The sequence below is a fragment of the Ornithorhynchus anatinus genome, chromosome X1 (genome assembly GCF_004115215.2).
Source record: "Ornithorhynchus anatinus isolate Pmale09 chromosome X1, mOrnAna1.pri.v4, whole genome shotgun sequence".
Taxonomy (NCBI): Eukaryota; Metazoa; Chordata; class Mammalia; order Monotremata; family Ornithorhynchidae; genus Ornithorhynchus; species Ornithorhynchus anatinus.
Window position 1 is genome coordinate 11,641,956 of NC_041749.1, and position 27,472 is coordinate 11,669,427.

Consider the following 27,472-nt stretch of genomic DNA (forward strand, 5'->3'; position numbering starts at 1 on the left):
CAAACCACCACCACGTTAGCACAGTCACTCATCCTCTCCCGACTGGATGACCGCATCAGCATTCTTTCTGACCTCCCAACCTCCTGTCTCTCCCCGCTTCGGTCTATACTTCACTCTGCTGTCCGGATTATCTCTCTACAGAAACGCTCCGGGCAAGTCACCTCCCTCCTCAAAAATCCCCAGCGGTTGCCTATCAACCTCCGTATCAAGCAAAAACTCCTCACTGTTGGCTTCAAAGATCTTCCTCACCTTGACCCCTCCTATCTCACCTACCTTCCCTCTTTCTCCATCCCAGCCCGCACGCTCCGCTCCCCCGCCGCTCGCCTCCTCGCCGTGCCTCGCTCTCGCCTGTCCCGCCGTCGACCCCTGGCCCAGGTCCTACCTCTGGCCTGGAATGGCCTCCCTCCCTCCTAAATCCGCCAAACAGTCACACTTCCCCCCTTCAAAGCCCTCCTGAAGGTTCACCTCCTCCAAGAGGCCTTCCCAGACTAACCCTCCCTTTTCTCAGCTCCCTCTCTCCTCGCCATTGCCCCGACTTGCTCCCTTTGCTCTACTCCACCTCCCCGCCCCACAGGGCTTGCGCATATATGTACACATCTATCATTCTCTTTATTTACATTAATGCCTGATTACTTGTTTGAGGTATATAGCTATAATTCTATACATTTATAGTGATGCTATTGATTCCCGTTTACTCGTTTTGAAGTCCGGGTCTAGTGCGATCTTGGTCAAGTCATTTCAATTCTCTGGGCCTCAGGTACCTCACCTATAAAATAGGGATTAAGACTAAGAGTCCGGATTAAGACCATGAGCCCAACGTGGGACCGGGGCTCGACCTATGTGAGTTTCTTGTATCTACCCCAGTGCTTAGAATGGTGCTTGGCACATGGTAAGGGTTTAGCAAACACCACAGTTATGGCTCAGTGGAAAGAGCCCCGGCTTGGGAGTCAGAGGTCATGGGTTCGAATCCCGCCTCTGCCACTTGTCAGCTGTGTGACTGTGGGCAAGTCACTTCACTGGGCCTCAGTGACCTCATCTGTAAAATGGGGATTAACCGTGAGCCTCACGTGGAACAACCTGATGACCCTGTATCTACCCCAACACTTAGAACAGTGCCCTGCACACAGTAAGCGCTTAACAAATACCAACGTTATTATTATTATTGTTATTATAAAAGGAAGAGTCGTGTGGTTCAGACTGGTTCCGAGACCTCTGTCCTCTTCACGGTCCGTTCCTGAGGGAAGCAGCTATTCTGAGGCCGAGGTGTAGGCTAATTCCTCCCTCTTCTCTCACATGCCTGTGTTGCTTTCCTTGTGCATGCTGGTTAATAATAATAATAATAATGATGTTGGCGTTTGTTAAGTGCTTACTATGTGCAGAGCACTGTTCTAAGGACTGGGGTAGATACAGGGCAATCAGATTGTCCCACGTGAGGCTCACAGTCTTAATCCCCATTTTGCAGATGAGGGAAGTGAGGCCCAGAGAAGCGAAATGACTTGCCCCCAGTCACACAGCTGACAAGTGGCGGAGCTGGGATTCGAACCCATGACCTCCGACTCCCAAGCCCGGGCTCTTTCCACTGTGCCACGCTGCTTCCTATAAAATGATGGCACCATACTGGGGAGCGAGGGAGGGGGCGATGTCAGAGTGGTACAGTGGAAAGAGCCCGGGCTTGGGAGTCAGAGTTCATGGGTTCCAATCCCGACTCCGCCGCTTGCCAGCTGTGTGACTTTGGGCAAGTCACTTCACTTCTCTGTGCCTCAGTGACCTCATCTGTAAAATGGGGATTAAAACTGTGAGCCCCACGTGGGACAACCTGTTCACCTTGTATTCCCCCAGAGCTTAGAACAATGCTTTGCACATAGTAAGCGCTTAACAAATGCCAACATTTTTTTTATGTCCCACAGACGCCCCCCTCCTCCCCGCCCCCCCCCCCAACCAGTGTAGAAAAGACCTCCGTCCTTCAGTTAGAGCTTTTCCACTGTCGGTACCCGGTCAAGGACCGCTCCGCCACCGTGACGCCTCAGACTGAAAATGTTTCAGTGCAAATGAAAAGGTTATTGTCGTCTCATTATGGGGCTACTGACGTCTGGATTGGTATTAACAGATAAAGGGAAAAACGGCACGTCCTGGGTGGAGATCGCTCCTCAGGGCATGTGGGGCAAATCCCAGAAGCCTCAGTCTTGGGCCGGAGAAAGGGACGAAGGTCAGCATTGTCGCTGTTTCTCCCCCTCCCCACTCCAACCCCATCTTGGGAGACTTGGCCCCTCTAGCGATCCGCTGGATCCATTGAGCCAATCTAAATGGAAATCTCAGGGTTAATACATTTTTAAAATTGCTTTTATTTCTTTAAAAAAATTAACCCCTCCTCTGAGGAAAATTCTTTTAAGGTTCGTGTTCATCGTACGCGTATTATAATAGAAATCTGCATTTGCAAGTAACCTGTTAATGTTTTCGTTAAATGTTTGCCTGCTCCTTTTGGAGAATTACTAGTAAGCAGCGTAGCGCAGTCCAAAGAGCACGGGCTTGGGGGGGTCAGAGGTCGTGGGTTCGACTCCCGGCTCTGCCACTTGTCAGCTGTGTGACTGTGGGCGAGTCACTTCACTTCTCTGTGCCTCAGTGACCTCATCTGTAAAATGGGGATTAACTGTGAGCCTCACGTGGGACAACCTGATGACTCTGTATCTTCCCCAGTGCTTAGAACAGTGCTCTGCACCTAGTAAGTGCGTAGCAAATACCAACACTATTACTATTCATTCAATAGCATTTATTGAGCGCTTACTAGGTGCAGAGCACTGTACTAAGCGTTTGGAATGGACAATTCGGCAACAGATAGAGACAATCCCTGCCCATTGACGGGCTTAGGGACTGATCGATTATTAGATTATTACTACTATTCCTTTCAGAGGCAAATTTAACTCAGAATTTACAACGGAGGATTAGATCCATCTTCCCATTCAATAGAGAGTTATGTGGCCCAGGGAAGGCACGGGGCCTAGTTGAGGAGTTTAGGGGAATTGTTCCTCCCTCACCCCCCCTCCTCCCCCACCCCCCACCCCTTCCAGCAGCAGGGGCCCATCCGGTCCCGTGACCTACCGCCTGGCTCTCTGCTGGTCAGGTTCTGCGACTGGGAGGACACACTGGGCCATTGTCTGAGCCGGGGCTGACCCTCTATCAGCGGACGGATTGCGGGAAGGGGGTTCCCGGCTGTTTGACTTTAAGCCTTTAATCAGGAGAGGCCGGGCTCATGGGATCTGAGATTCCCGATGTGCTGTTTCTCTCGGTTTGGAAAGTCTTTCTCAGGGACCATAAGGAATGATGACTGGGAAACGTTCCTTCGGTAATCATGGCTCAGTGGAAAGAGCCCAGGCTTGGGAGTCAGAGGTCATGGGTTCGACTCCCGGCTCTGCCACTTTCATTCATTCAATAGTATTTATTGAGCGCTTACTATGTGCAGAGCACTGTACTAAGCGCTTGGGATGAACAAGTCGGCAACAGATAGAGACGGTCCCTGCCGTTTGACGGGCTTACGGTCTAATCGGGGGAGACGGACAGACAAGAACAATGGCACTAAACAGCGTCAAGGGGAAGAACATCTCGTAAAAACCGATGGCAACTAAATAGAATCGAGGCGATGTACAATTCATTAACAAAATAAATAGGGTAACGAAAATATATACAGTTGAGCGGACGGGTACGGTGCTGTGGGGATGGGAAGGGAGAGGTGGAGGAGCAGAGGGAAAAGGGGAAAATGAGGCTTTAGCTGCGGAGAGGTAAAGGGGGGATGGCAGAGGGAGTAGAGGGGGAAGAGGAGCTCAGTCTGGGAAGGCCTCTTGGAGGAGGTGATTTTTAAGTAAGGTTTTGAAGAGGGAAAGAGAATCAGTTCGGCGGAGGTGAGGAGGGAGGGCGTTCCGGGACCGCGGGAGGACGTGACCCGGGGGTCGACGGCGGGATAGGCGAGACCGAGGGACGGCGAGGAGGTGGGCGGCAGAGGAGCGGAGCGTGCGGGGTGGGCGGTAGAAAGAGAGAAGGGAGGAGAGGTAGGAAGGGGCGAGGTGATGGAGAGCCTCGAAGCCTAGAGTGAGGAGTTTTTGTTTGGAGCGGAGGTCGATAGGCAACCACTGGAGTTGTTTAAGAAGGGGAGTGACACGCCCAGATCATTTCTGCAGGAAGATGAGCCGGGCAGCGGAGTGAAGAATAGACCGGAGCGGGGCGAGAGAGGAGGAAGGGAGGTCAGAGAGAAGGCCGACACAGTAGTCTAGCCGGGATATAACGAGAGCCCGTAATAGTAAGGTAGCCGTTTGGGTGGAGAGGAAAGGGCGGATCTTGGCGATATTGTAGAGGTGAAACCGGCAGGTCTTGGTAACGGATAGGATGTGTGGGGTGAACGAGAGGGACGAGTCAATGCCACTTGTCAGCTGTGTGACTGTGGGCAAGTCACTTCACTTCTCTGTGCCTCAGTGACCTCATCTGTAAAATGGGGATTAACTGTGAGCCTCACGTGGGACAACCTGATGACTCTTTATCTTCCCCAGTGCTTAGAACAGTGCTCTGCACATAGTAAGCGCTTAACAAATACCAACATTATTAACATTATTAATCATCGCGGGGCGAAAGGAGGAGCCCATTCATCTCCACTTTGAACCCCACCCTTGTCCATCCCGCACACTTTCCGTAGCCCCAAATCTTCTGCCCTCGCCCCAGACGGCTCTTCAAATTGCCAATAGACTTATTATCATCTCCAGGGTCAGGACTAAATTGCTAAGAATCTACTCCATATTTGAATCGAGCAATGGTATTTATTGAGCGCTTACTGTGCGCAGAGCACGTCACTAACCACTTGGGAGAATATAACAGAAACGCATTCCCCGTCCTTAAGGCGCTTACACCGATGCAGCGACTTTGAAAGTGTTTTCCCTAAATAACCAAGAGTTTTTGGTTTCAGGTTCCTATACTGTGCCAGGAGATGTCTCTGGCAGGAACTCGCAGTCTCTGTATTAAGTTGGGATGTGCTTCTTCCATGTCCCCCGTGCACTTCTAAGCACCCGGTACAGTGCTCTGCACACGGTAAGCGCTCGATAAATACGATTGAATGAACTTCTGTGGTCTGGTGAAACGATCATCTGTCTCGTTTCCCGCTTCTCCATTCCCTACGTCTTTCCGCTACCCAGATCGTTTCTCTAAAATGTTGCGATGTATATTTCTCTTCCCTTCACAGCAGCTTTCAATGGTTCCCCGTTCCTTTCTGTATCAAACGGCTGAGCCCCGGCTTTAAGGCGCTCCGTCTGCTCTCTTCCCCTATTGCGCCCCAGTCGGCACTCTTCGTTCTTCCAAGCTCATCTTTGAACTTTGCTTATTTAACTTGCCTCCTTCCCGGTTCTTGCTCACATCCTGGCTCTTGTCTGAAACTCCCTAAATGATGGCGATGGCACTTGTTAAGCGTTTACTATGTGCAAAGCACTGTTCTAAGCGCTGGGGAGGATACAAGGTGATCAGATTGTCCCACGTGGGGCTCACGGTCTTCATCCCCATTTTCCAGATGAAGTAACTGAGGCCCAGAGAAGTGGTCACTTGCCCACAGTCACACAGCTGACAAGTGGCAGAGTCGGGATTGAAACCCATGACCTCTGACTCCCAAGCCCGGGCTCTTTCCACTGAGCCACGTTGAGTGCCTACCGTGTACTGAGTGAGCATTGTGCTGAGTGCTCTGCTGGACCTCAACTCGTCCCATTTTTCAAGACTCTCCTGAAATCTCATCTCCTCCAGAAGTTATCTGCAAGGTGGTGTCTAGCTCACTGCCAACCCCTTGCCCACATCCTCCCTCTGCTCTGCAACTCCTTCTCCCTCCATATAATAATAATAATGTTGGTATTCGTTAAGCGCTTACTCTGTGCAGAGCACTGTTCTAAGCGCTGGGGGAGATACGGGATCATCAGGTTGTCCCACGTGAGGCTCACAATCTTAACCCCCATTTTACAGATGAGAGAACTGAAGCCCAGAGAAGTGAAGTGACTTGCCCACAGTCACACAGCTGACAAGTTTATATGCCGGACCGTCATTCTCCTTGCCTTCAAAGCCTTAGCCTCCAAGAGGCCTTCCCTGATTAATCCCTTTTTTCTCCAACTCCCTTTCTCTTCTCCGTCACCTATCTGAATCTGTATCCTTTGCGCACTTGATATTCACCTCACATCTCCTCCAACTCCCTTCTGTCACCCTTTCTCCCTCTATTCACCCCCCCCACCTCACTTATGGACATATTCATAATTCAGTTATATTAATGTCTGTCAGCTCGTTGTGGATGGGGAATAGCTGCTCTATTGTTGATTTGTACTCTCCCGAGCCCTTAGCCTAGCGTTCTGCACATGGCAAGTGCTCGATATGATTGAGTGTGGAGCTGGGGTGAATATCAGAAGTACTTAGAGAAGCAGCGTGGCTCCGTGGCCAGAGCCCGGGCTTGAGAGTCAAAGGTAATGGGTTTGAATCCCGGCTTGTCAGCTGTGTGACGTTGGGCAGGTCCCTCCACTTCTCTGGGCCTCGGTTTCCTCATCTGTAAAACGGGGAGGAAGAATGTGAGCCTCACGTGTGAGAACCTGATTAACCTGTATCTACCTCAGCGCTTAGAACAGTGCTCTGCACAGAGTAAGCGCTTAACAAATACCACCATTATTATTGAGGGGTACAGATCCAAGCGCAGAAGGGAAAAAGGGGGTTTAATCAGGAAAGACCTGGTTGAGATGTACTTCTTAGAGGGCTCTGAAGGTGTGGAGGGTGACGGTCTCTCAGACACGAAGGCGAGTTAACGGCGGAGAGACAGCGGAGATTGGGGGACAGGCAGAGGATCGAGAAGTGCTGGCCGGGTGGCAACACGGCGGCCAGGTCGGTCAGGAAGGGGAGAGCCGATCGTGAGCGCCTTAAAGCCGACGGTAAGGAGTTCCCACTGGACGCAAGTGGATGGCCATCAGATATCTGAATGCGTATGGAACTGTGGATTTGCATATTCGGGGTTAGAAAATTGCAATACCACGCCGGGTACATATTTGGTTCTCTATTCTTTTTCTACATTTGAAAAGGACCATCATCTGTTCACAGATGAATCATCTGAGCTTTCGATTTATAGCGACTAATGGTAAAGGTTTAAATTTCTGGCAAGGACTCGGTTCTATTCTTGGACTAACTCCCAAACCACCGCTACACCAATCAAACCGTTCGGGATGAAATAGGATGGAGGAATTAGGGAGCGTTCTTCTTCCAGCCCATTTTGGTTCTGGTCTGACGCCAACCCACGGATTAGGGGAAGGCAACCGCGTCCGTTGTGCGCAGGTTTCTGCTACTGTGACATTCCCAGCCTCGTCCTCCTCGACCTTACCCTTCGACGACGTGTTGGTGTTTTTCGTAACTTCACGGTATTTTGAACGCAGCGAAAGTGCGAGTGGCAAGAGCGAAATGTGTTTTGACAAGGGTGGGCCTAACCACAGTAAAAAAGGAGTTTGTATGGGGAAAACGTGCGTCACGACGGAGTCTTCAGCCCACCTCCCCCTCACCTATTAATTCTCATCGAACCACAGGTAACTCTGACCTGATCTTCCCCTAGACTGAGGTTCTCCGAGAAGATAAGCCCGGCCTTCCCGCCTTCCGGGAGGACTCTCTGCCCTGCCGACTACTTTTCTTCGTACGTGCGATACTAGCTACATCTAGTGGCTGGCAGAGTGTTCGCGTTTTCCGGCTTTAAGACTGCTGAAAATCAAAGTCAGGAAAAGCACCCGTTCCAAGACGTTTTCCACTAAAGAACTGGACTTAAATGTGCTCACCCACGCATAAAAACCACTGACGCAAAAGGTCGCTTTTCGAGCTACCTAAAGTAAGGGCCCGGAACTCTCGGGTTTTCCGGCCCCACCGAAAGGGCCTTCCGGGTCTAACGAACGATGACGATGAACCATAACGGAGAGAGAACGTACATATACTTTATTGCTCACCTTTCATACAAAGCACACCTTCGGGCATTTTCTTTCACAGCTTGACAATGTTTATGTACACAAAAACCCAGCAAGAAGCGTCGTGTGGATTTCAGTAAAGTAAAGGTAAAACATCAAACTCAGCCAGGCTTTTGTTTTCTGCAGCAGTAATAAAGGGCCGCCCCCTCCACACCCCAAAATCATCTCCCTACACGGTAGTGCATTTCTTGTTAAAAAAAAAAACAAAACACCCTAAAGAACACTTCCCCCCCCGTCCCCAAACAAACCGTCTTGTATTCGCTGAGCCGGGGGGGGGATTAACGTGCGCGATTTAAACGCGTTTCGGTTTGCTGTTTCTTCTAGCTGATTTCAAGTAAAAATAAGTTGTCGTAGGAGGAATAACTAGTTTCAGATGGATGCAGGCCAGGTTGAATTGCCATACTTTTTAACTATATGCCTAGACACACTATAAGTTCACAACTTAGCTCGTTTTAAATGATCTTTACCGATTTTGGCGGTGTTCAAGGTCTTCGGAGTTGAGCGTATGATACAATTTTTTTCCGTTAGCGGAGGATAAGGCTACCGAACGTGACATCTGCAGGAGAGCTCATATAATAGAAAAACACCGACCCGTTCTACGGAGAGGTGGGTCTGACCTCCGTCTGGATAAAAATACAAGCCGATACGGAGCAGAAATCGAAACTGTACTTCAAAAATGTCAACCAGGATGTTTAAGAAAATCTCAAAACTGTTACCTAGAGATATCAGGTTCAAGTAATCTTTTTGCTCCCCCCCAAAACATCAGAAATGTTCTGACTGAGTAATTAGTCTAACGGTCACGCAAACGTAGCTACCGGATATAGGGACTTCTTTGTGAATATCGGTGAAAAGTATTAATATAATACACTTTTTAACAAGAAACGTCATGAATTAAGCCCGTTAAAATTAAACCACCCCGAACGCGAGAACTGCAGACCCACCTACGACTGTTTGCCGTAAAGGAGTCGGTCTGCCCCGTGTGGATTCTAAAGATACCTTAAAGTAAGTGGGAAAGATTTCTGCCAGGTCTCTGAAGGTAGCTTCCTATTATTTGAGCTCTGCTGAAACGTAAGCTTTAGTGGCCTCAACTAGTGAAGTGTCTTCCTTGTCCAAATCCAGAATGATTATACTGATAGCCTCCATGCTGGAAATGCTGTTCAAACTGCCCCCCCTGATTATAGTTCTGGCCCCCTCTGCCTCCCCAGCCTCCTCCTTGGCCGCCGCGGCCACCTCGGCCTCCGCGGCCACCCCTCCCTCCTCCCCGACCCCCTCGATCACCGTGGTGCCCGCCGTCTTGGTATCTGTTGTCCTGTTGGTAACCGCCACCCTGGTATCCGCTTCCCGTATACGAAGACGACTGGAAACCACCGTAACCGCCTCCTTGGTAGCCGCCACCGCCGCCTCCGTGGTAGCCACCGGTTTGGAAGCCCGAATCTCGATAACCGCCGTCTTGATAGCCACCTCCTCCTCCTCCTCCTCCTCCGCTCCCTCCATCCGTCCAGCCTCCTTGGTGTTTATTTCCTCTCCCTCGTCCTCCGTGATCGTAGCCGCCGCGGCCACCCCTTCCTCCCGGTTCGTGGCCGCCTCGACCTCCGTACGACTGTTCGTAACCACCTCTTCCTCCTCCTCTGCCTCCAGTTTGCTGCTGAGGACCATCTTGCCTCTTCTGCCACGGTGGCATCTCCGGAGGGGGAGGCTCGATTTCGTTGGGCCTACCTCCTCTGTCGGGAACCCTGCCCATCAATACCTGAAGGAAAGGAGAGAGAGGCGTGCTTATTTTGGGGTCAAAAGGGCAAATAAAAAAAGCCGGCAGTCGATTCAGAATTCCAGAAACGCTTAACTTGAATACGGTCTCCTCGAGTTCCTGACGGAGAAAGTTACCGCTAGCTTTCCGAACAAGACGTGCTTGGTGCCGCAACGTTATATCTGGCCATTTTTAGGGGAGGTGATCTCGAATGAGCCTCCAAGTGGGAGGATCGGTTTCCCTCGGGGAAGGGGAGTTGAGACGATTTTTCTCGTAGCATTACATAGGATGGACATTTCCCAATACTTTCACCGGTAGAAAATACTCCAGCCGCAACTTCCCCGTCTCAACGGACGCGGGACAACTTTTGCCTCAGTTTTCACGCAGGTTCTCACGCAACGATCGCCACCCAATCTGACCACTCTGTTTAATCTGCTCCCTTTGGCAATCGGCACAGTGCCTGGCACACAGTAAGCGTTTACTCACAAATATAACTAACTCGGGCACAGCGTGGACTAGTGGCTGGAGCAAGGACTGGGAGTCAGGAGACAGGGGTTCCATTCCCAACTCTGCCTCCACACCGTAGGCTCGTCGTGTGCCGACTCTGTTGCGCTGTACTCTCCGAAGCGTTCAGTACAGTGCTCTGCACTTAGTAAGCTCTCAATAAGTACCATTGGTGACGACGATGATTTGCTTTGTGATCTTGGGCAAGTCATTTCTTTAACCGCTCATCTCTCAGACCCTATGCATGGGACTGGGACCGATCTGATTACGTGCCGGTGTTTGAGCACGAACGAAGCACTCAAATACTTTCATTATTATTATTATTGCTGTTGTTCTTCACTATCCTCCGAAACAACTATGAGAACTGACCTGCAGTAACGCAGATTATCGGTCCTGGGATCCATCACACCGAACCCTTGAACTTGTTGGCTACAGTACTAAGTGTCGAAGAGCTCCTTGTGGGCAAGGAACACGTCTACCTGTTATACTGTACTCTCAAGTGCTCGGCACACAGTAAGTACTCGATAAATATGGATTGGAAGATTCTTAGCAAATAATCGCCGACGAAACCAATGAAAATGGGTAACAATTCCGTAGTTGACCCACTTCATTGAACCTAAGGCATTACAGAAAGTAGCTTGATGCTTACGACCAAGCTCCAAAGCAAAGCTTTTGGCCTAATCGCTAAATGACTGACCTTGTTGATGGCACAGGCAGTCTTTTCTCTGATGGATCCGCTGCTCGTCCTTAAAATCTTTGACAAATCCAGTCGAGCTGCCAAAAGGTGAGCAACGGAAATCGTACTCTTAGTCGATAAGAGGGAGCGTTTCGGCTGGTAGACTTTGGCTAACTTTTCCGTTTGGCTCTGCGGGACAAAACATAATGGGAAGAGAAGCCTTAATATTCGGATGCGATTGTGTCGTAGAGGATCCCAGGTTAGAGAGGAGATTGACGATGACGATGAGGTTGGTGGGGGAGCTCCCTGTGGAAATGGCAGGCGAGCGAGCCCCGGTTCAGACGTAGAAACTCAGTGACTGAGAACCTGCGCACGGGAATTGGAATTAATGCGGGGTTTGAGCTGTGTCAATTATACATAGAGAGAAGCAGCGTGGCTCAGTGGAAAGAGCCCGGGCTTGGGAGTCAGAGGTGATGGGTTCAAATTCCAGCTCTGCCACTTGTCAACTGTGTGACGGTGGGCAAATCACAACTTCTCTGTGCCTCAGTTCCCTCATCTGTAAAATGGGGAGGAAGACTGTGAACCTCACGTGGGACAACCTGATGACCCTCTATCTCCCCCAGCGCTTAGAACAGTGCTCTGCACATAGTAAGCGCTTAACAAATACCAACATTATTATACACAGCTCTTGTTCCTAGCAGCCATGTTCCCGCTGGGGCCATGGGTGCAACAAGCGGGAAGGAGGGCAGGGAGGCATCACATCCGGCAGGGCACACAAAATAAGAAATTACAGACTTTTAGATGCTCCAAGTTGATAGACTAAGCATGCAATTGAAAATGTATTCATTGGACAGTGAGTTTATCCCTCCTAAGAGCTTCCTAATGGGTTGGACTACCGGACCGAGGGGCGACGGGGGGCGGTGTCCTGGATGGGAAGCCAGGCATGGTGTTGGCCTCTCGCCCCCCCTGGCATTCGTATGCTGATGTTCTACAGCACCGGTTTGGCAGCTACCACAGCAACTCCCTTTTCGTCGTCAAGATTTCTCTTAGTGCTTTAGAAAGCTGGTCCAATTGAGAGCAAAGGGTCCTCACCGCCCCGACAGGACTGACATCCATTCGCTCTGCTTCATTTTCTCTCTGAAGGGCCTACCGGAGGGTCACACAAAGAGCCCCGTTCCCTGTCTAAGCTGAGCTGCTTTGTGAGTCGGTGACATTTAAATCCAGAAATCCATTTGTTTTACAAATGCTCAGGTTTGGAGGAGAAAACATTAATGCGCTTAAATTCTCCAAGAGCATGTCAAGACACCAGGTTATTTCGATCCTGACTCCGTGAGCGTCTCTGGCAAATGAGGGCAGTACGTACCGTAAGTACGGTACATGCATACTGGGCTCAAATTATTCATCGGGATGAGACCATTTAATAGCTGAAGACTAACTACAGCAGCTCTAAAGACTTCGAAAGATGGAGCGATAATACATTTTTCAAACACAAAGTGTCATTGCAGCTCAATACAGGTTCTAGAATGGAGGACCTGGAGGAAGTGGAGGAGCCTGTAAGCTCCTTTGTGGGGAGGGACCACATTTTCCAGCTCGGTTGTATTGTACTTTCCCAAGTACTTAGTACAGTGCTCTCCACGTGGTAAGTGCTCAATACCATTGATTGATTGATTAAATTAAGTGCAGAGGTAATCAAAAATAAGAAATAAGTTGAGAAAATTAATACGGAGCACATAATTGGCCTTTTCTCTTTTCACCTTATAACAGAGGCACCAGTGAAATGACATTTCACTGGTAATGAAGATTTCTACGCTCTGCTCCAAACTTTTCACGGCAGCAAAAGCAGCAGAGTGGGGTGGGACAATATGAGGAGGTGTCCCAGAGGCCCAGGGTCACCACCTGCCTTAGCTCCCAGTATGGGACCGGGACTAGGGAACTGGAAGGACCGATCTCTGGTACCATCTCCACAACCATTTTGGGTCAAGTTAGGTGAATCACATCCTAGATTTTCTAGTGCTTTCTCCACCTAGATACCTCACAGGACAGTGGGGTAGAATACTCTTTCAGCTCTCATTTGCGGTCTTTCACTCTCCCTCAAGAGCTAATTTAAATACCATCAGTTGCAAAGAACGGCCTCAAAAAAAAAATATCCCCCAAAACTCCACAGAAATCAACTACATAATCTTGTTGCTTGTCTAATTTGGACTCCGAGAAGCCCATTTTACAGTAATCGTTCCCAATGATACTGGCTACTCAGTAGAGTTTTGTGCTATATTGTGAACATATTACAAGTGATTATAGACCTGTACAAATTTTGGAAATGTTGATGGCATGAACACTGTTTCCATATTGGCCTAAAGGATAACATTAATGATGCATTCGACTAACGTGCCTTTTCCCTATAAAATCTGTAGGACATTAGGGTCTTTCTAAATGAGAAAAAAACGTAGCTTGCCTTCGAACCAAAATGACTCGCACCGAGAACGGTATAATCACCTTGGTTGAGTCTAATTAAATACTCCTTAGAAAGGGTTTGAAAATCAAACAAGAAAAACAGCTTGAGTCAAAGTAAATACCTATCAAAACATCAGGCAGACAGAAAGACAAAATATAACTACGCAAACTGTTCAAATATTTTAAAAGAACCCAATAACAAGACCACTGGGAAACAGGATGACTAATGCCATTTCTGAGTTTGGGGCAAATCTGGCTTAGCTTCAGAGAAGAAAACAGATTTTAATCCTCCGGACAAAGAAACAACAGCCAAAAAGCACTTACACTGGAACGTTCATAACAGGGCCCGGGTGAAAATTAAGACAAAATTCCCAATTTAGGGTTCGTTAAACTACCGGGATCTCTCTCGATGGTACATATACAGTCAAATTGAGTTCTCCAGCCTTCTCGGCCTCAGATTTAATAGCAACGTTTTGAACACCTCCTATTTCTCCTCCGCTGCTGATCAAACCCTACGTTTAAAATTTAGATAGCTGGCTTTAAGGCACCCATTTCCATTTCTGGAAGCTTTGTAAAACAACATTAAGGCTTCTGTGAATTAATGGGTATTTCCATTATGAAAACCAGCTTTGGAGAGAGATTTTTAAAAAACGTAGCCAATACGCTTATCGCTAGAGCCTGTTGATAAACCACGCTTACGTACAGAATCAAAAATGTACCTTGGCTCTGTCCGACCAACCGAATGATTGCACGGTGACATCCAAACGTTTCACTAACAGCTTCCTCCGGACTTCATATTCATTGGCTATGGCTTGATTAATTGCTTCTATTTTCTCCTGAAACAAAAAGGTATAAGTACGATAAATATAAACATGCTCAGGTAGCAGTAAAATGTCTCCAATCGAGCACGCGGCATTAAATAACGGCCGACGGCAGTGGCCGTAACCGAGTCTCCCGTTGGGAACGACGGTTGAGGTTGGGTCCTACAACTTCAGGGTGGAGAACCTGCCGAGAGGAAGGAGGACTAGTGGCATATGGAGTGCGATTTATACTCTCTCGTCTCTGCTCGGTGCAAAAAGTTGGTGTGGGCAGGCGGGAGCAGCACACGGCAAAGTGCGTGCCAGGCTTTATTTACCCCTAAAGTGACCGCAGCACAGTGCCGACGCCGCCCCCCTGTGCCACGGCCTTCCCTGGGTTCCTGACCTCACCGTTTTCCAGAATCTTCCACCTCACCGAAAGCCCTTGGTGGTTTATTGCTGAGAAACCTTCTCTCCCGGTAGCATAACCCCAGGAGGGAGAGGTGGAATTACAATTCAGGCCTCCTGATTCCCAAAGTCAGGCTCTCTCTACTTGGTCAACAGCAGGTTTACAACAGCAGCAGAGTGACGTTAAACCACAAAAAGACAGAAGAACAAGGCAAGTCCAGTGACTTGGAATAATCTTAAATTTTCAATAATTTACCACACTCCACTTAGCTTGGTTCAGTTCTACTATGTCTGTTTAACTTGTACTTAGCTGGGAAACAAAGCAAAAAATACTCACGCCCCAATCATGTTTTGGGCATTTTCCATTTGACCTCAAAATATTTCCCAATTGTAAGATGACTGCTAATTTGCAGTAGGTGAACTTGCTATTTAAGAACCGAAAAAACATTTTCCAAATGTAGTTAACAGGAACACTTTTTATACTTGGGGAGGGGGAAATCCCCCATCTTCCTGAATAATGTTAAGAATATTACAAATTCAGGTTCTCATACGGACAGAGTTCTAAAGCCCTAGTGAGCAATGCAGTTATAAAGCAGTAGATTTACGACATCCCTTTCAGAAGCTTGTCACGATGATAACTACTTACCCAGTGAACGGGTCCCATCGGTTTCTTCAGTAAAGGCTTCCCTACATGATTAGGTGGAACTTTTGCTAATGTTTCTTTTAACTAAAAAAAAAACAAAAAAACCCCCCGAATAAACAGAGGCTTGAGTAGCATGCGGTAGGTGTGCAATTTTTAAATAACATACAAAGATTATCAATGTTTCCCCCTCACTCCCTGATAAAACATCCCCGTCTAGGACTCCTTGAACACGAAAGTTGCTATCACGGTCACGGGGCATCCAGGCGGGCTAATCGTGATTTGTTATTTTCTGGAAGTTGACTGTTGCCTTGGGGAGGCACCGGCTCCTCCGTCTCCATTCAGGGGCAGAGAAAGAAGGGTAATGGAGACTACACGTCCAGAGGGCCTTTCAATTTCCAGAGAAGGCAGGGGACCCCAAGACAGAATTCTGGAAACCTAACAGGCTGAAACCTGGAAACACCACTAATGGATTTCTCTGTTAGGTACACGAAGATGTATCTTGGGGGTAAACGTTTAGAATAGTACCAAAAACCCCCACCCAAATTGATAAGGTGTAAAGAGGATACTCTATCACTAATTCATTCAATAGTATTTAGTGAGCGCTTGCTGTGTGCAGAGCACCGTACTAAGCGCTTGAGCTGTCTGAGCCTTTTTGCATTTCCATTCAGACTTGCTTTGTCTTTAGACCTAAAGGTTTTAAAACTGGGTGTCATAAGACTTGCAAGGGAGCTGCTTCTTTCGATAACAAAACGGCAGACGTTCTATTAAAAAGATGATGGCAAAAATCCAATAAGTCTTTCCGTTTCAGACCCATCCATGCTCTTACTCTGGGTCTCTCAAATCATGAGAAGCATTAAAAGCAAAGAATCCTGCACTGAGAGCAGTGATAAATTTCCCTTTTCTACAAGAAACTGAACCGTTAACACCAGGTTTAGCAGACTCAAAAGTACACAGAAGTCCATTTATCTTTAACCTTAAACACTGGAAGACTGACCAGGACTAGCTAGGAAGTAAATCATTTCACAGAAAAACGTCAGTCTCCTTCTCAGCTTCGTTCAACTAATTTTCATTTCGGATAAATGGAGGAATACTCCTCATTTATGACACTTCAATCTGATTCCAAAAGCCTTACTTTTTTTTCAATACCACTGAAGAACTGGAACATAGTTATGCTAGCTGGAGGTTTGGACATTCCTAGAGCAATACATATGCCTTTCAATTCTTGAAAGACCTCGCTACCTCCTCCTTCTTGTGCTTTTTTTGGAGGGGTATTCACACACAGCATCCTGGCAGCTTCTAGTTCAGAGATGAGGTATGCTGTAGTGAAAAAATGAAATTTCAAAGTGAGACACCGCACTCCGCAATAGCGAATGAGCCCGAGACAATGAAAATCACTTTCACTCCACAGTTTCTTCAAAATACACAGAGTTTCGTTCACTTTTTACAGATTTAATTTCACTACTCGAAAAGTTTAAATTTAAAGATTTTTCTACAAAAGCATGAATTTAAGAAACCAACGAGTGCCCCAAAGGCATATAAACTATATTTACAAGCGAATGAGCAGCAGCTTAAAAAGGGGATGGTGGTTAGAACAAGTCTACTCAGAAGTACAGTAATTCGGGTGAAACAGGCACTTGTTTGAAAAGTCTGAGGCGCAGGAAAAATGGCTGTAAGCAACTCTGATGAGTAGCTAGAATCCCAGAACATCTGAATGGGACGACTGCAGTTTTCTGAACGCTGAAGCAAGCGGTAATCTTCCGAAAAGATCTGCACTAATATAGTTCTTCTGGATCACCGGAATTCAGGTGTAACCTAACCTCCACATATCAAGTCTAGACTAGAAATGAAAACCTCATGTTAAGAGGAATAAAGTCTGTGGAACAATTTGATGGACTTCTATATAGAACTATTATAAATTATGGTTCTCCAAATCATTCACTTCCAGTTAGATTTCAGTGCACCGCACCCACAGTGTCAGCAGATAAAACGTATATCCGAACTTAGGCAAGTGCTTGGTTTCTCTTGTAAAAATGTATGGTTTAATTTGTAAAGTGCTATCTAAATTTATTTCAGTTATAGACTTTGGAATCTACCGAAAACCCTAATCTTTTACATTGGTCATATGTCTCGACCTTCCTTTCCAATGACACTTTAAAAGCGATGAAGTTTCATCTCCCCTTTCCGCCACCCGGAAGGCCTGCCGATGGGGAAGGAGAGTGGCCTCCAAAACAACCACAGGAGGAGAGAGTACAGGCATCCCCTCTTCTTAAACCAGAGATGAGTAAATAAAATAAAAAATGAGGTTGATTGCGTTCTCGCTGAGTCTTTTCAACTTTTTGTAGATTTTTTTTTTAAAAAGGACACCTTGAAAACACCAAGTAATATTTACTCTGCATTTGATTAAAGAATAAAATCCTCATCACCAGGTCCTATCTGTCATGGTGAGGGCTGACATCAATCACTAACTTGATCTTCTTTAGACTGAGCAAGCTAATTATAGAATAATACTGATTTTCAGGTTTTAAAATTCTTGCTTCTTGTCCCCGGAGATATGAAATACTGGTTTAATTTATGAGTTTAATTTACTGTCTACCAATGCAGTGACTCGGATAGTATGTTCAGTCATTCCATCGTATTTATTGAGCGCTTACTGTGTGCCGAGCACTGTCCTAAGCACTTGTACAATTCGGCAACAAATAGAGACAATCCCTACCCAACAGTGGGCTCACAGTCCATGTCTAATCTATGTACTTTGAATGGCTTTGTCAGTTGAAAAAGTAAATATTTATAATGTTCGTATACTCAGAGCATTCTGTTACGTACCAAAGTACTATAGGCAAGTTTTGGAATTAAAACATAATACACTAGCCAATTTTTGAGTTGGAAATCCCGATCGGCCTTCTGAAGGTGTTTATTTTAGATGGATGAGAATGACATTATCCCTATTTATTATATTAATGCCGACTGCTTAGAACCCTGGAGGGTGACGTCCCCGAACTCCAATATCATCTGGTTTGAAACGCCCTCCCTCCTCAAATTCGACAAAGACTCTCCCCGACTTCAAAGTCTTTTTGAAGGCACATCTCCTCCAAGAGGCCTTCCCAGACTAAGCCCAAGTTTTCCTCACCTCCAGCGCCCTTCTGCATCACCCCGACTTGCTCCCTTCGCCCTTCTTCCCCACCCCCACAGCCACCTAGGTAGATATCTGTCATTTTATTTCTTTGTATTGATGTCTCTCTCCCCGCACCGGCCTGTGAGCTCTTTGTGGGCAGAGAATGTCGCCGTTTATGGCTGCATTAATCTCTGTTGTATTATACTCTCCCAAGCGCTGAGCACAGTGCTCTGCACCCAGTAAGCGCTTTATAAATACGATCGAATGAATGAAAGTTGAAGTGATTATGGTGGGTGAAGTTGAACTCCAAGCAAATGCTACCTACCATAATTTGAAGTCAAATGAGTAGAAAAGTAACACAGAGTCCCCCCTCAACTGTAAACTCGTGGGCAGGGAACTTGTTTGCCAACTCTGCTACAGTGTACTCTCCCAAGTGTTTAGTACAATACTCTACACAGAGTAGGTTGCACAATAAATATAAGTGATTGAACACACATCTGCCTGCATCCCAGTCTCGGCTTTTAGAGTGGGGCCAGAGGGGCGGCTGTCCACTTTCCAGGTGTTCATAGCGGCTCCCCAGAATTCCAGCGTTCTTGTTCTCTTGTTCATTCGCGTGCACTCTCTCTCTCTGTGAGTATGTATGAGGGAGAATATACACACCTATAAGAAGTGTGTGTGTGTAGAGAAGATCTGTGTGCATTTAAAGAGAGTGCTCACCCATGCGTGCAGGTATACACAGTGTCCACACCCATACGTGTGGGAGTGATGGGAGAGAACATGCCGCTATGAACGTGGGTGGGAGTGGGTACGTGGCTGAATGGGGACGGTGGTATAAGAGTGAATACCCGTCAGTGTGTATTTGGAATCTGTGTGCATGCGGAGTTTTGAAGTGAGAGTGTATTTGCAGGTGAGGGAGCCTGAGCAGATGGGTGGCAGGAATGTGAATGAAAATGAGTCTCTGCACCTCTCCCTATTCTTGAACTGTTCCTTCCAGCCCCCCACTAACAATACATCAGAATTGAACCACAGTAATCCATTTCCCTTTGTCCTATTTAATGATAATGAATACGGCTGCCATTACATTTTTCAAAGAAATCTGTGGTAACTGGCAGCTCTTTAAAATTGTGGCACATAACCCCTATCTATAGGTATAGCTCAAGACATTCTATAATATGAATTATTTATGCTAATGTCTGCCTCCCCCTCTAGACTGTAAGCTCGTGGGCAGGGGGCATGTCTGCCAACTCTCTTGCATTGTTCTCTCCCAGGCGCATAATACACTGCTCTGCACAGGGTAAGCGCTAAATAAATACCACTGATGAAAAACCAGGAGAGCGCACCTCCTCCAGGAGGCTTTCCCAGACTGAGCCCTCCTTCTCCTCTGCTCCTCCTCCCCTCCCCATCGCCCCATTCCCCCTCCCTCTGCTCTACCCCCTCTTCCCCACCCATAGCACTTGTCTATCTTTGTACATATTTATTATTCTATTAATGATGTGCATATATCTGTAATTCTATTTATCCATTTTGATGCTGTTGATGCCTGTCTACTTGTTTTGTTTGGTTGCCTGTCTCCCCCTTCTAGACAGTGAGTCCGTTGTTGGGTGGGGATTGTCTCCATCTGCTGCCGAATTGCACTTTCCAAGCACTTAGTACAGTGCTCTGCACGCAGTAAGCGCTCAATAAATACGATCGAATGAATGAACCACGCAAGTGATCCAATCACAAAAATGAGTTTGCTATGCCTTGCTTACATTCAGCAACTAAGAACGCTGTTTTTCGAGGCTCTGGCACTTGGCAGGATCATATAAAAGACACCAAGAGAGGATTTGGAAGCCATTTCTTCAGGCCCATCCTGAACTTACTGAGCAGGAGGAGGCAGTTCTTCTGGATGAGAAGGCGTTTTGTCACATCCCCAGACGTTAGTGAAACGTACGGACAGTTCATTTCTCCTAGAAGCCCGCTCACTTCAAGCTGGAACTCGTCGGCTTCGTTTGGGCCTTGTAAGAAAAAAAGAAAATAAGACCTATTGCATTTCTGCCACCGGGCAATACGCAGAGTGGATTTTTTTCTTGGCAGGGGCTTGCTAATAATAATGACGATAACTGTGGTATTTGTTAAGCATTTACTATGTGCCAGGCACTGTACTAAGTGCTGGGGTGGATCCAAGGAAATAGGATTGGACAAAGCCCCTGTCCCACCTGGGGTTCCCAGTCTTAATCCCCATTTTACAGATGAGGTAACTGAGGCCCAGAGAAGTCAAGTGACCTGCCCAAGGTCACCCAGCAAACAAGTGACAGAGCCGGGATTAGAACCCAGATCCTTCTAACTCCCAGGTCCGTGCTCTCTCCCCACAGGATCACATTGCTTCTCGGAAGCTTTACGGCATAGGCTTTTACTGGGAACATATCCTTGAAGAGCTCATTTAAAATACAACCTCACCCCCCCCCTCCCAAAAACCACAAAAAATAAATTTAGGTGTCTGTCTCTGCCACTAGATTGTAACCCCTTGCGGGAAGGGATCGCGTATAATCATTTTATCGTCTAACTCCTAAGCGTTCGTCTAGTATCTGCTCTGCACACAGTCGGCGGTCAGTAATTCCGTCAACCGTGTGATGATCGTCTCTCATTTCCGCACCCCTCTTCACACCGGGAAATGAGAAAGGAAAACAGTCCCGTGAACTCATTAGGTAACTCGGGCCAAGAGTACCCTGCTGTTGCATGTAGCTTTACTGCCTATGCGGGCAACCGCTTAAGGTTTTCCGGTGGGAGGACTGAATGATGATCTGCCGGTGGGCAGGACAGGCTCCCCCTTTGTCTGACTTGCAGAGAAGGTGCAGAAACGGTCGCAGAAATCCAACTTCTTGCCGAGGGCTGCAATCAGGAGAAGAACGGGAGATGCGGTCATTTCCGCCGACCCAGAAGTTCCGGGGACTCAGGCGGTCTGCCGGAGATGGCTAAAGGGCCACGTGCCGTTTAAAGTAGGGGAGGGCGACGGTCCGTGGATCACCACTCGCATTACGCCACAATCTGTGGGCTGGCCAACAGTCGAGACTGTGGAGTGGGAGAAGGCGGGTACGGAAGGCAGGAGAAGCTGCACCTCCGGCCTCGGCGGCCTCCCCGGCAGGAGGGAGCATTTCCCCGTGACTCACGACCTCGCCGGGGCCTAAATTTCACCAAGCACCGGTGATGAAGTCAAGAAGGCAGTGGAGTAGGAAGTTCACCCCTTCCAGAATGAGTGGTCTGGGAGAAATTCTCTCCACATTTGGTCTTATGGGTTTGTGGTGCAAGGAAGGAGGATTGAATGGTATGTCCACAGTCGGGTTATCCTGTACACGCTGGTCCCTGGTGTGGTCACATATCCCCGAGACAAACCTTAGAGACAAACCAGAGGCCGGAGCCGGTGTAGTAAAATGGTCGGCTCGGAATCTGTCAAACTTCATCTTTTCAATAAAACACCTCTACCGTGCAATTTCAAGTTCTGTGGGACTCTCGATTTTAGAAACGGCTAACCGGTCTCCTAATATACACAGAAATCTTTAAAATGATTTTGCAGTTGTAGTGCAGGCCCTCCAAACTACTGAGTGACAATGATCTTACGGACACGTGGAGAAACCAGAGAGAGAGAAGGAGCTAACTCTTTTAGAAATACTTGTTTGACCTTCACAATAAACTGAGCATGCAGGGTCAACTTGAACTCAGCTTGTGTTAACATCCCAAAGCAACTGCAATGAAAACATGTGGTTCAACAACTGGAAATGCCAATTCTTTACAAGAGTATATACTTCAGGCACTAAAAAGCCAACACCTGGGCCTGGGGTTGGGTGGGAGGGTGTGGAATGCCAACCCCGTTCATTTCAGAGAATAGGAAACCATCCCAACGCCCAGGCACGTAACTGACCCATCCTATTTTCACCGTTACCCCCAAATGGATTCCTCTAGATTTGAGTTTCCCACCAGCACTGTGGCCACTAAGAGGGTCCCTCTTTAGCCACATTATTACGCATAGTGGGGTAAGGGTTTAGGCTATCCACCACCCCGAGGTCCAGAGATTCGGTTCGCACCAGCAAAGGGTCGGGTTTAAGACACGCAAACTTCTAACGTGGGAGTGGTGGTTTGGTTGCGGCATCCATTCATTCAATAGTATTTACTGAGCGCTCACGATGTGCAGAACACTGTACTAAGCGCTTGGAATGTACAATTCAAGCAGTCGCCGGCCGTACTTGTTTGTGGTATGGACCAGGCTAAGAGAGTAAGGTAAGCTAGCTAAGAGAGGATGGCTGCTACATGACCCCCAGTATCGAGAGGGCCCGGAATTAAAGTCAACCCAGTCCTTTGAAATGTGACGCTTCTGTAGGGAAAAATCTATTTTCCCTCAAGCAAAACATACCCCCAATTTTAAGGCTACTATCTGTTCAATCCTGGATAGTGTTTTATGAGCAAATACTATTAATATATGATTTCTTAAATTTTACCCAATCACTTAAAGGCATCTTCAACAATTTATCATGATAATGTTGTCTTGTTTTTGTTTCGTTCTGGTTTGCTCTGCCGTCTGTCTCCCCCGATTAGACTGCGAGCCCGTCACTGGGCAGGGATCGTCTCTATCTGTTGCAGAATTGTCCATTCCAAGCGCTTAGAACAGTGTTCTGCACATAGTAGGTGCTCAATAAATACTACTGAATGAATGAATAATTCTACAACCGTACTGTCATTTTCATCACTGTCTCTCCTATGCCTTGTCCCCTTCAGAGACATTATATCCAGATGTTCACACGTGACCATAAGCATACAAGCACATCTGAATACTTGAATACTCAGGGAAAATAAGCAGGAATACTTAAACCTCTTTTTTAAGAGTAAAGGGAACTTAATTTGGTATCACTGAGGCACCTGGAAAAAAAAAAAGCCCATTGGATGGCTATCCCGAGCAGTTGAAATGGATCTCTTTCCCAGCAGGGGCCTGAATGGCTCCAAAACACAGGATCCACTCCCAGACCTACGGAGCAATGTTTTTCTTCCGGTAGACGTGAAAGGCGCAGAACAGCACTTTGCTGTATATTAGCTTAGGTCATTACCGTTTGCTTTCTAGAGCTAAAAACAGGGGAAAATCCTTGTCTCCGTTTCAGATTAATAGTCAAGTTTGTGTCCGTGAATAAGTTTCTTTGCTTTTCCTCCTTCTAGTCGTGACAGATAATAATTGTTTTAAAGCAGATTGGTGGATACTTACTGTTTGTTGCTTGCACATTTTCTTCCAATTTACAGAACAGTCTTAATTCCGATACCAGCCAAGCGCAGAGTTTGGTAAATTCAGGCGAACTGGCTCCACCAGAGACAGCCTGGGACAGAGCTCCATCTTCTAACAATGGACCTTTGTAACTGGGGAGGAGAAAAAATAAAAGAACGATTTAGAAGAGGGAAAGAAAACTGTCTTGCATAAGTCATGAAGCGCAGCTTCCTAAAATTAAAACGTAAGCACGTTAAAACCCGTGTGCTAGGAGGTGCTGTACGCGTCTGGGGGAAATGTCCACGTAAAGAACCGTCTAAGTATCGATATAAAATTAATTAATGGCAGTCATATTGTTTTCAACAGAACAAGCTATATTTTCTTATTTACTGTATACGTACTGTATCTGTAGGTGAGAGTTACTACTAGTATGGCTTCCTACTTTAAGATTACCAAGAGCCACATTTTATTAATTAGCAATAAACTCCTCCCTAGACTGAAAGCCCCTTGTGGGCAGGGCACACGCCTACCGACTCTGTTGCACTTTACTCTCCGAAGCGTTCAGTACAGTGCTCAGCACCCAGTGAGCGTTCAATAAATGCCATTTATCGATTGAAAGTGGCCAACTTCCTGTTTGCTTTCCTATTTGAGAGTTGATCGCCATAACCAGGGGCAGATTAAAGAGATCTGTCAGAACCATTTAATCGATCTATGTGTTTTTAGCGATTTGACACACAGAACCTTAGAAAAGGATTCTGTCACGTTGAACCAAATGCCCCTCCCAGCATAGGGTCACATTCCTTTTCTCCCTCTGTCTCGATTAAGGGTGGAGGGGAAAATATTTTAAAAGGAGATAAAACATTAACAGACGGGCTGTGACAGACAGCGAAAAAAGCTCTTGACCAGTAAGAGTGAATAATGACCCATTCGGGGATGCAGACGACGCAGATTCACCTGTAAAAAGAGCCTGACAAAGGCAGAGATTCAATCTGACAGAAAAATCTCCCTCAGAGTGAAGTTGGTTACGGTACAGATCTATCGACGGAACAGCAAAATTTTATTCGACGGCAAGTGCCAAATCAACTCCGGACTGCTTTCCTCTGGAAATTACATTCGGTGTCTATAGCCATTTTTCCCTGCCATCATTTCAGAAGCGAACGCTGATGACATATTCCTGAAAAACCCTGAAGGGTCATGCAAATATCTCATCCGATGCCAGCAACGACCACAGAATTTGGAGGAAAAGACACCCAACTTTGTGATTTAAAAAAAAAACTTATTTGAAGGAATCCCGTTAAGACCGACCATCGTTGCTCCGAAGAAGGAACAACCCAGACAATGTCTCCTTCGAACAATTCGCTGTCCTGTTTACATATCCTTCCCGGCCCCGAACAACTTAGAATGACCGCACGGATTAAAAGCAGTTATAGATGGAGCAACGTAATACAAACGACAGGGAGAAACTTTTCGCCCGGCAAAATCTTTAGTGGCAATTAACGAAACACCATTCCCCAGAATAGAACAAAATAAAAGGATAGTTGGGGCGGGGGGCGGGGGGGGACGACCCAAAAAACTCTAGCTCAGAGGTTCTACAATCATCTAAAATAGTGGCCAGGCCCTCTTTAAGCGATATTAGATAAGTAGCCCTGTTATTTTGCAAATAATTCCAATCAGGACATCATTTCGAATCAGATCAGATTCCTCTAAGAAATATTAGAAAAGTAGCCCCGTTATTTTGCAAATAATTCCAATCGGGACACCATTTCAAATCCGATCAGCTCCCTCTTTAAGCAATATTAGAAAAGTAGCCCCGTTATTTTGCAAATAATTCCAATCGGGACACCCTTCCGAATCCGATCAGCTCCCTCTTTAAGCAATACGAGAAAAGTAGCCCCGTTATTTGCAAAATAACTCCAACGGGGACACCCTTCCGAATCCGATCGGATCCGGTAAAGGCGTCGCAGCCCTTCTTTCAACGCGACCCCTTGGGGCACCCGCTGCAAAAAATCGAAAAAGCGACTCCGGAAAGGCCACGGACGGAGGGCTTTCACGCCAGGTCCGCGACCGGACGGGCGGGCTACTCTCCGACGGTTTCTACTCCCGAGCCGGCGTCTGGAGAGAAGCGGGGTGGAAAGACGGCGGGTTAGGGGGGTCCGGGCCGGGGCGGCCGGTGGATTCGGTGGCCGGAGCGGAGCGTCTACGGGAAAGCGAAGACGAGTCGGTTAGTGAGATGGGGCCGAGGGGCAGGCGGGGGCCGGAGGAAGGGGGTCCATCAAGCTAGGGCAGGGGAAGGAGGAGGCCGGGGGGCGAGGAGGGCCTCGAGCAAGTGGGCGAGGGCACCCTATATGGCCGAGAGAACAGGTGGGTGACTGGGCAAACGTGGCAGGGAGGAGGGGAGGAGGAGGAAGCCATTTAACTGGGGCCAATGACAGGGCTGAAATCCTCTCCTGGACTCTACGGTCCTTGCGGGCAGGGTCCTCGCCCACTGGCTCTACCGCGCTGTCACCGGCGCTTAGCACAGTGTGAGAGCTCGACAGACGTCCTGGCTCCTTGGGGAGCTGGTTGGTGGGGGGGGGGGGGGGAGTGAAACGCTGGGGGGGGATGGATTTTCCCCGCTGGGGCAGGAGGGAGGGCGGGCCCATCTCCCCAACACTGGGGCCCGGGAGGGACACAAGGCGGGGGGGGCAGTCATCATCATCATCATCATCATGATGATCATGATGGTATTTGTTAAGCGCTTACTATGCGCCGAGCACTGTTCTAGGCGCTGAATCTGGCCAAGGCCTTTCCCGATTCGGGGGGTGGGGAGGCAGAGTGGGGGAGGGACGGGGGGGAGAGAAGGGAAAGTGGGGGGCACAGCGGGGAGGGGGAGGGAGGGGGAGATGGAGGGAGGGAAGGGGGGACGGGGATGGAAAAAGGGGAGGGAGGAGGGAACGGGGAGGGAAGGAGGGGGAGAAGGGAAGGAAAGTGGGGGGAAGAAATGGGGGGAGGGGGAGAAGAAATGGGGGGGAAGAAATGGGGGGAGGGGGAGAAGTGAGGGGGGAAGAAACGGGAGAGGGGGAGAAGTGGGGGAAGGGCAGGAAAGTGGGGGGGGGAGAAATGGGGGGAGGGGGAGAAGAAATGGGGGGAGGGAGAGAAGAAATGGGGGGAGGGGGAGAAGAAATGGGGGGAGGGGGGAAGTGGGGGGGGAAGAAAGGGGGGAGGGGGAGAAGTGGGGGAAGGGCAGGAAAGTGGGGGGGGAGAAATGGGGGGGAAGAAATGGGGGGAGGGGGAGAAGTGGGGGGGGGAAGAAACGGGGGAGGGGGAGAAGTGGGGGAAGGGCAGGAAAGTGGGGGGGGGAAGAAATGGGGGGAGGGGGAGAGGTGGGGGGAAGAGGTGGGGGGGAGGGTGGGAAGAAGTGTGCGGAGGGGGAGGAGGCAGCAGAAGTGGGGGGAGGGAGAGGGGGGGGAGCGGGGGGGAGGGGAGAGGGGGAAGGGGGTGGGGCGGGGCGGGGAGGCCGAGGTGTCCGGGTCGGGTCGGGCCGGGGGGGCGGGGGGGGGGGTCCCCGAGGTCTCACCCCAGGTCCTCCAGCGCCTCCAAGATGTCAGGCTCCATGAGGTCACAGTCCATCCCGACGCCCCCGCCAACGCCACCGACACCGCTCCCCGACGCCGCTCGCCGCCCTCCCCCCCACACGCGCATGCGCCGCCCAACGGGAGGGGACGCCAGGGGAGGGGACGCCACGGGGGAAGGGGGGGGGAGAGGAGGAGGAGGAGGAGGAGGAGGAGACACGGGGCGCGCGCGCTCCCCCACGCCCGCCGTCCCACGCCCGCCGTCCCACGCGGGCGCGAGCGCGTACGGGCCCGGGCACGCGACGACGCACGCGCGCGCCCCCCCCGCGCGCGCCTCTCGCCGCGGCGCGCGCCGCCCCCCCCCTCCCCGC

General features: G+C 48.6%; 1 protein-coding gene and 1 long non-coding RNA gene across 2 annotated transcripts; one reads left to right on the forward strand and one right to left on the reverse strand.

Moving 5' to 3' along the window:
• The first annotated feature begins 4,950 nt into the window (after positions 1–4,950).
• Positions 4,951–8,095, forward strand: LOC114806457. Its single transcript, XR_003754494.2, has 2 exons — positions 4,951–5,067; positions 7,566–8,095. It is a non-coding gene; the product is annotated as an uncharacterized LOC114806457 (long non-coding RNA).
• FAM98A (family with sequence similarity 98 member A) lies at positions 7,948–27,243 on the reverse strand. The gene is made up of 8 exons (XM_029050799.2): positions 27,107–27,243; positions 23,554–23,702; positions 20,189–20,323; positions 16,347–16,531; positions 15,218–15,298; positions 14,086–14,202; positions 10,937–11,104; positions 7,948–9,738 (listed from the first exon to the last, which is right to left on the reverse strand). The coding sequence occupies exons 1-8, from the start codon at positions 27,229–27,231 to the stop codon at positions 9,076–9,078; spliced, it is 1,623 nt and encodes a 540-aa protein (XP_028906632.1). The 5' UTR covers positions 27,232–27,243; the 3' UTR covers positions 7,948–9,075.
• Between the last annotated feature and the right edge of the window lie 229 nt (positions 27,244–27,472).

Coding starts and splice junctions, on each gene's coding strand:
- FAM98A (XM_029050799.2), bottom strand. CDS start 27,231: ATGCGCGTGTGGGGGGGAGGGCGGCGAGCGGCGTCGGGGAGCGGTGTC. Junction 20,324..23,553: donor AAATGTGCAAGCAACAAACA/GTAAGTATCCAC, acceptor TTTTCTTACAAG/GCCCAAACGAAGCCGACGAG. Junction 14,203..15,217: donor CGATGGGACCCGTTCACTGG/GTAAGTAGTTAT, acceptor TTTTTGTTTCAG/GAGAAAATAGAAGCAATTAA.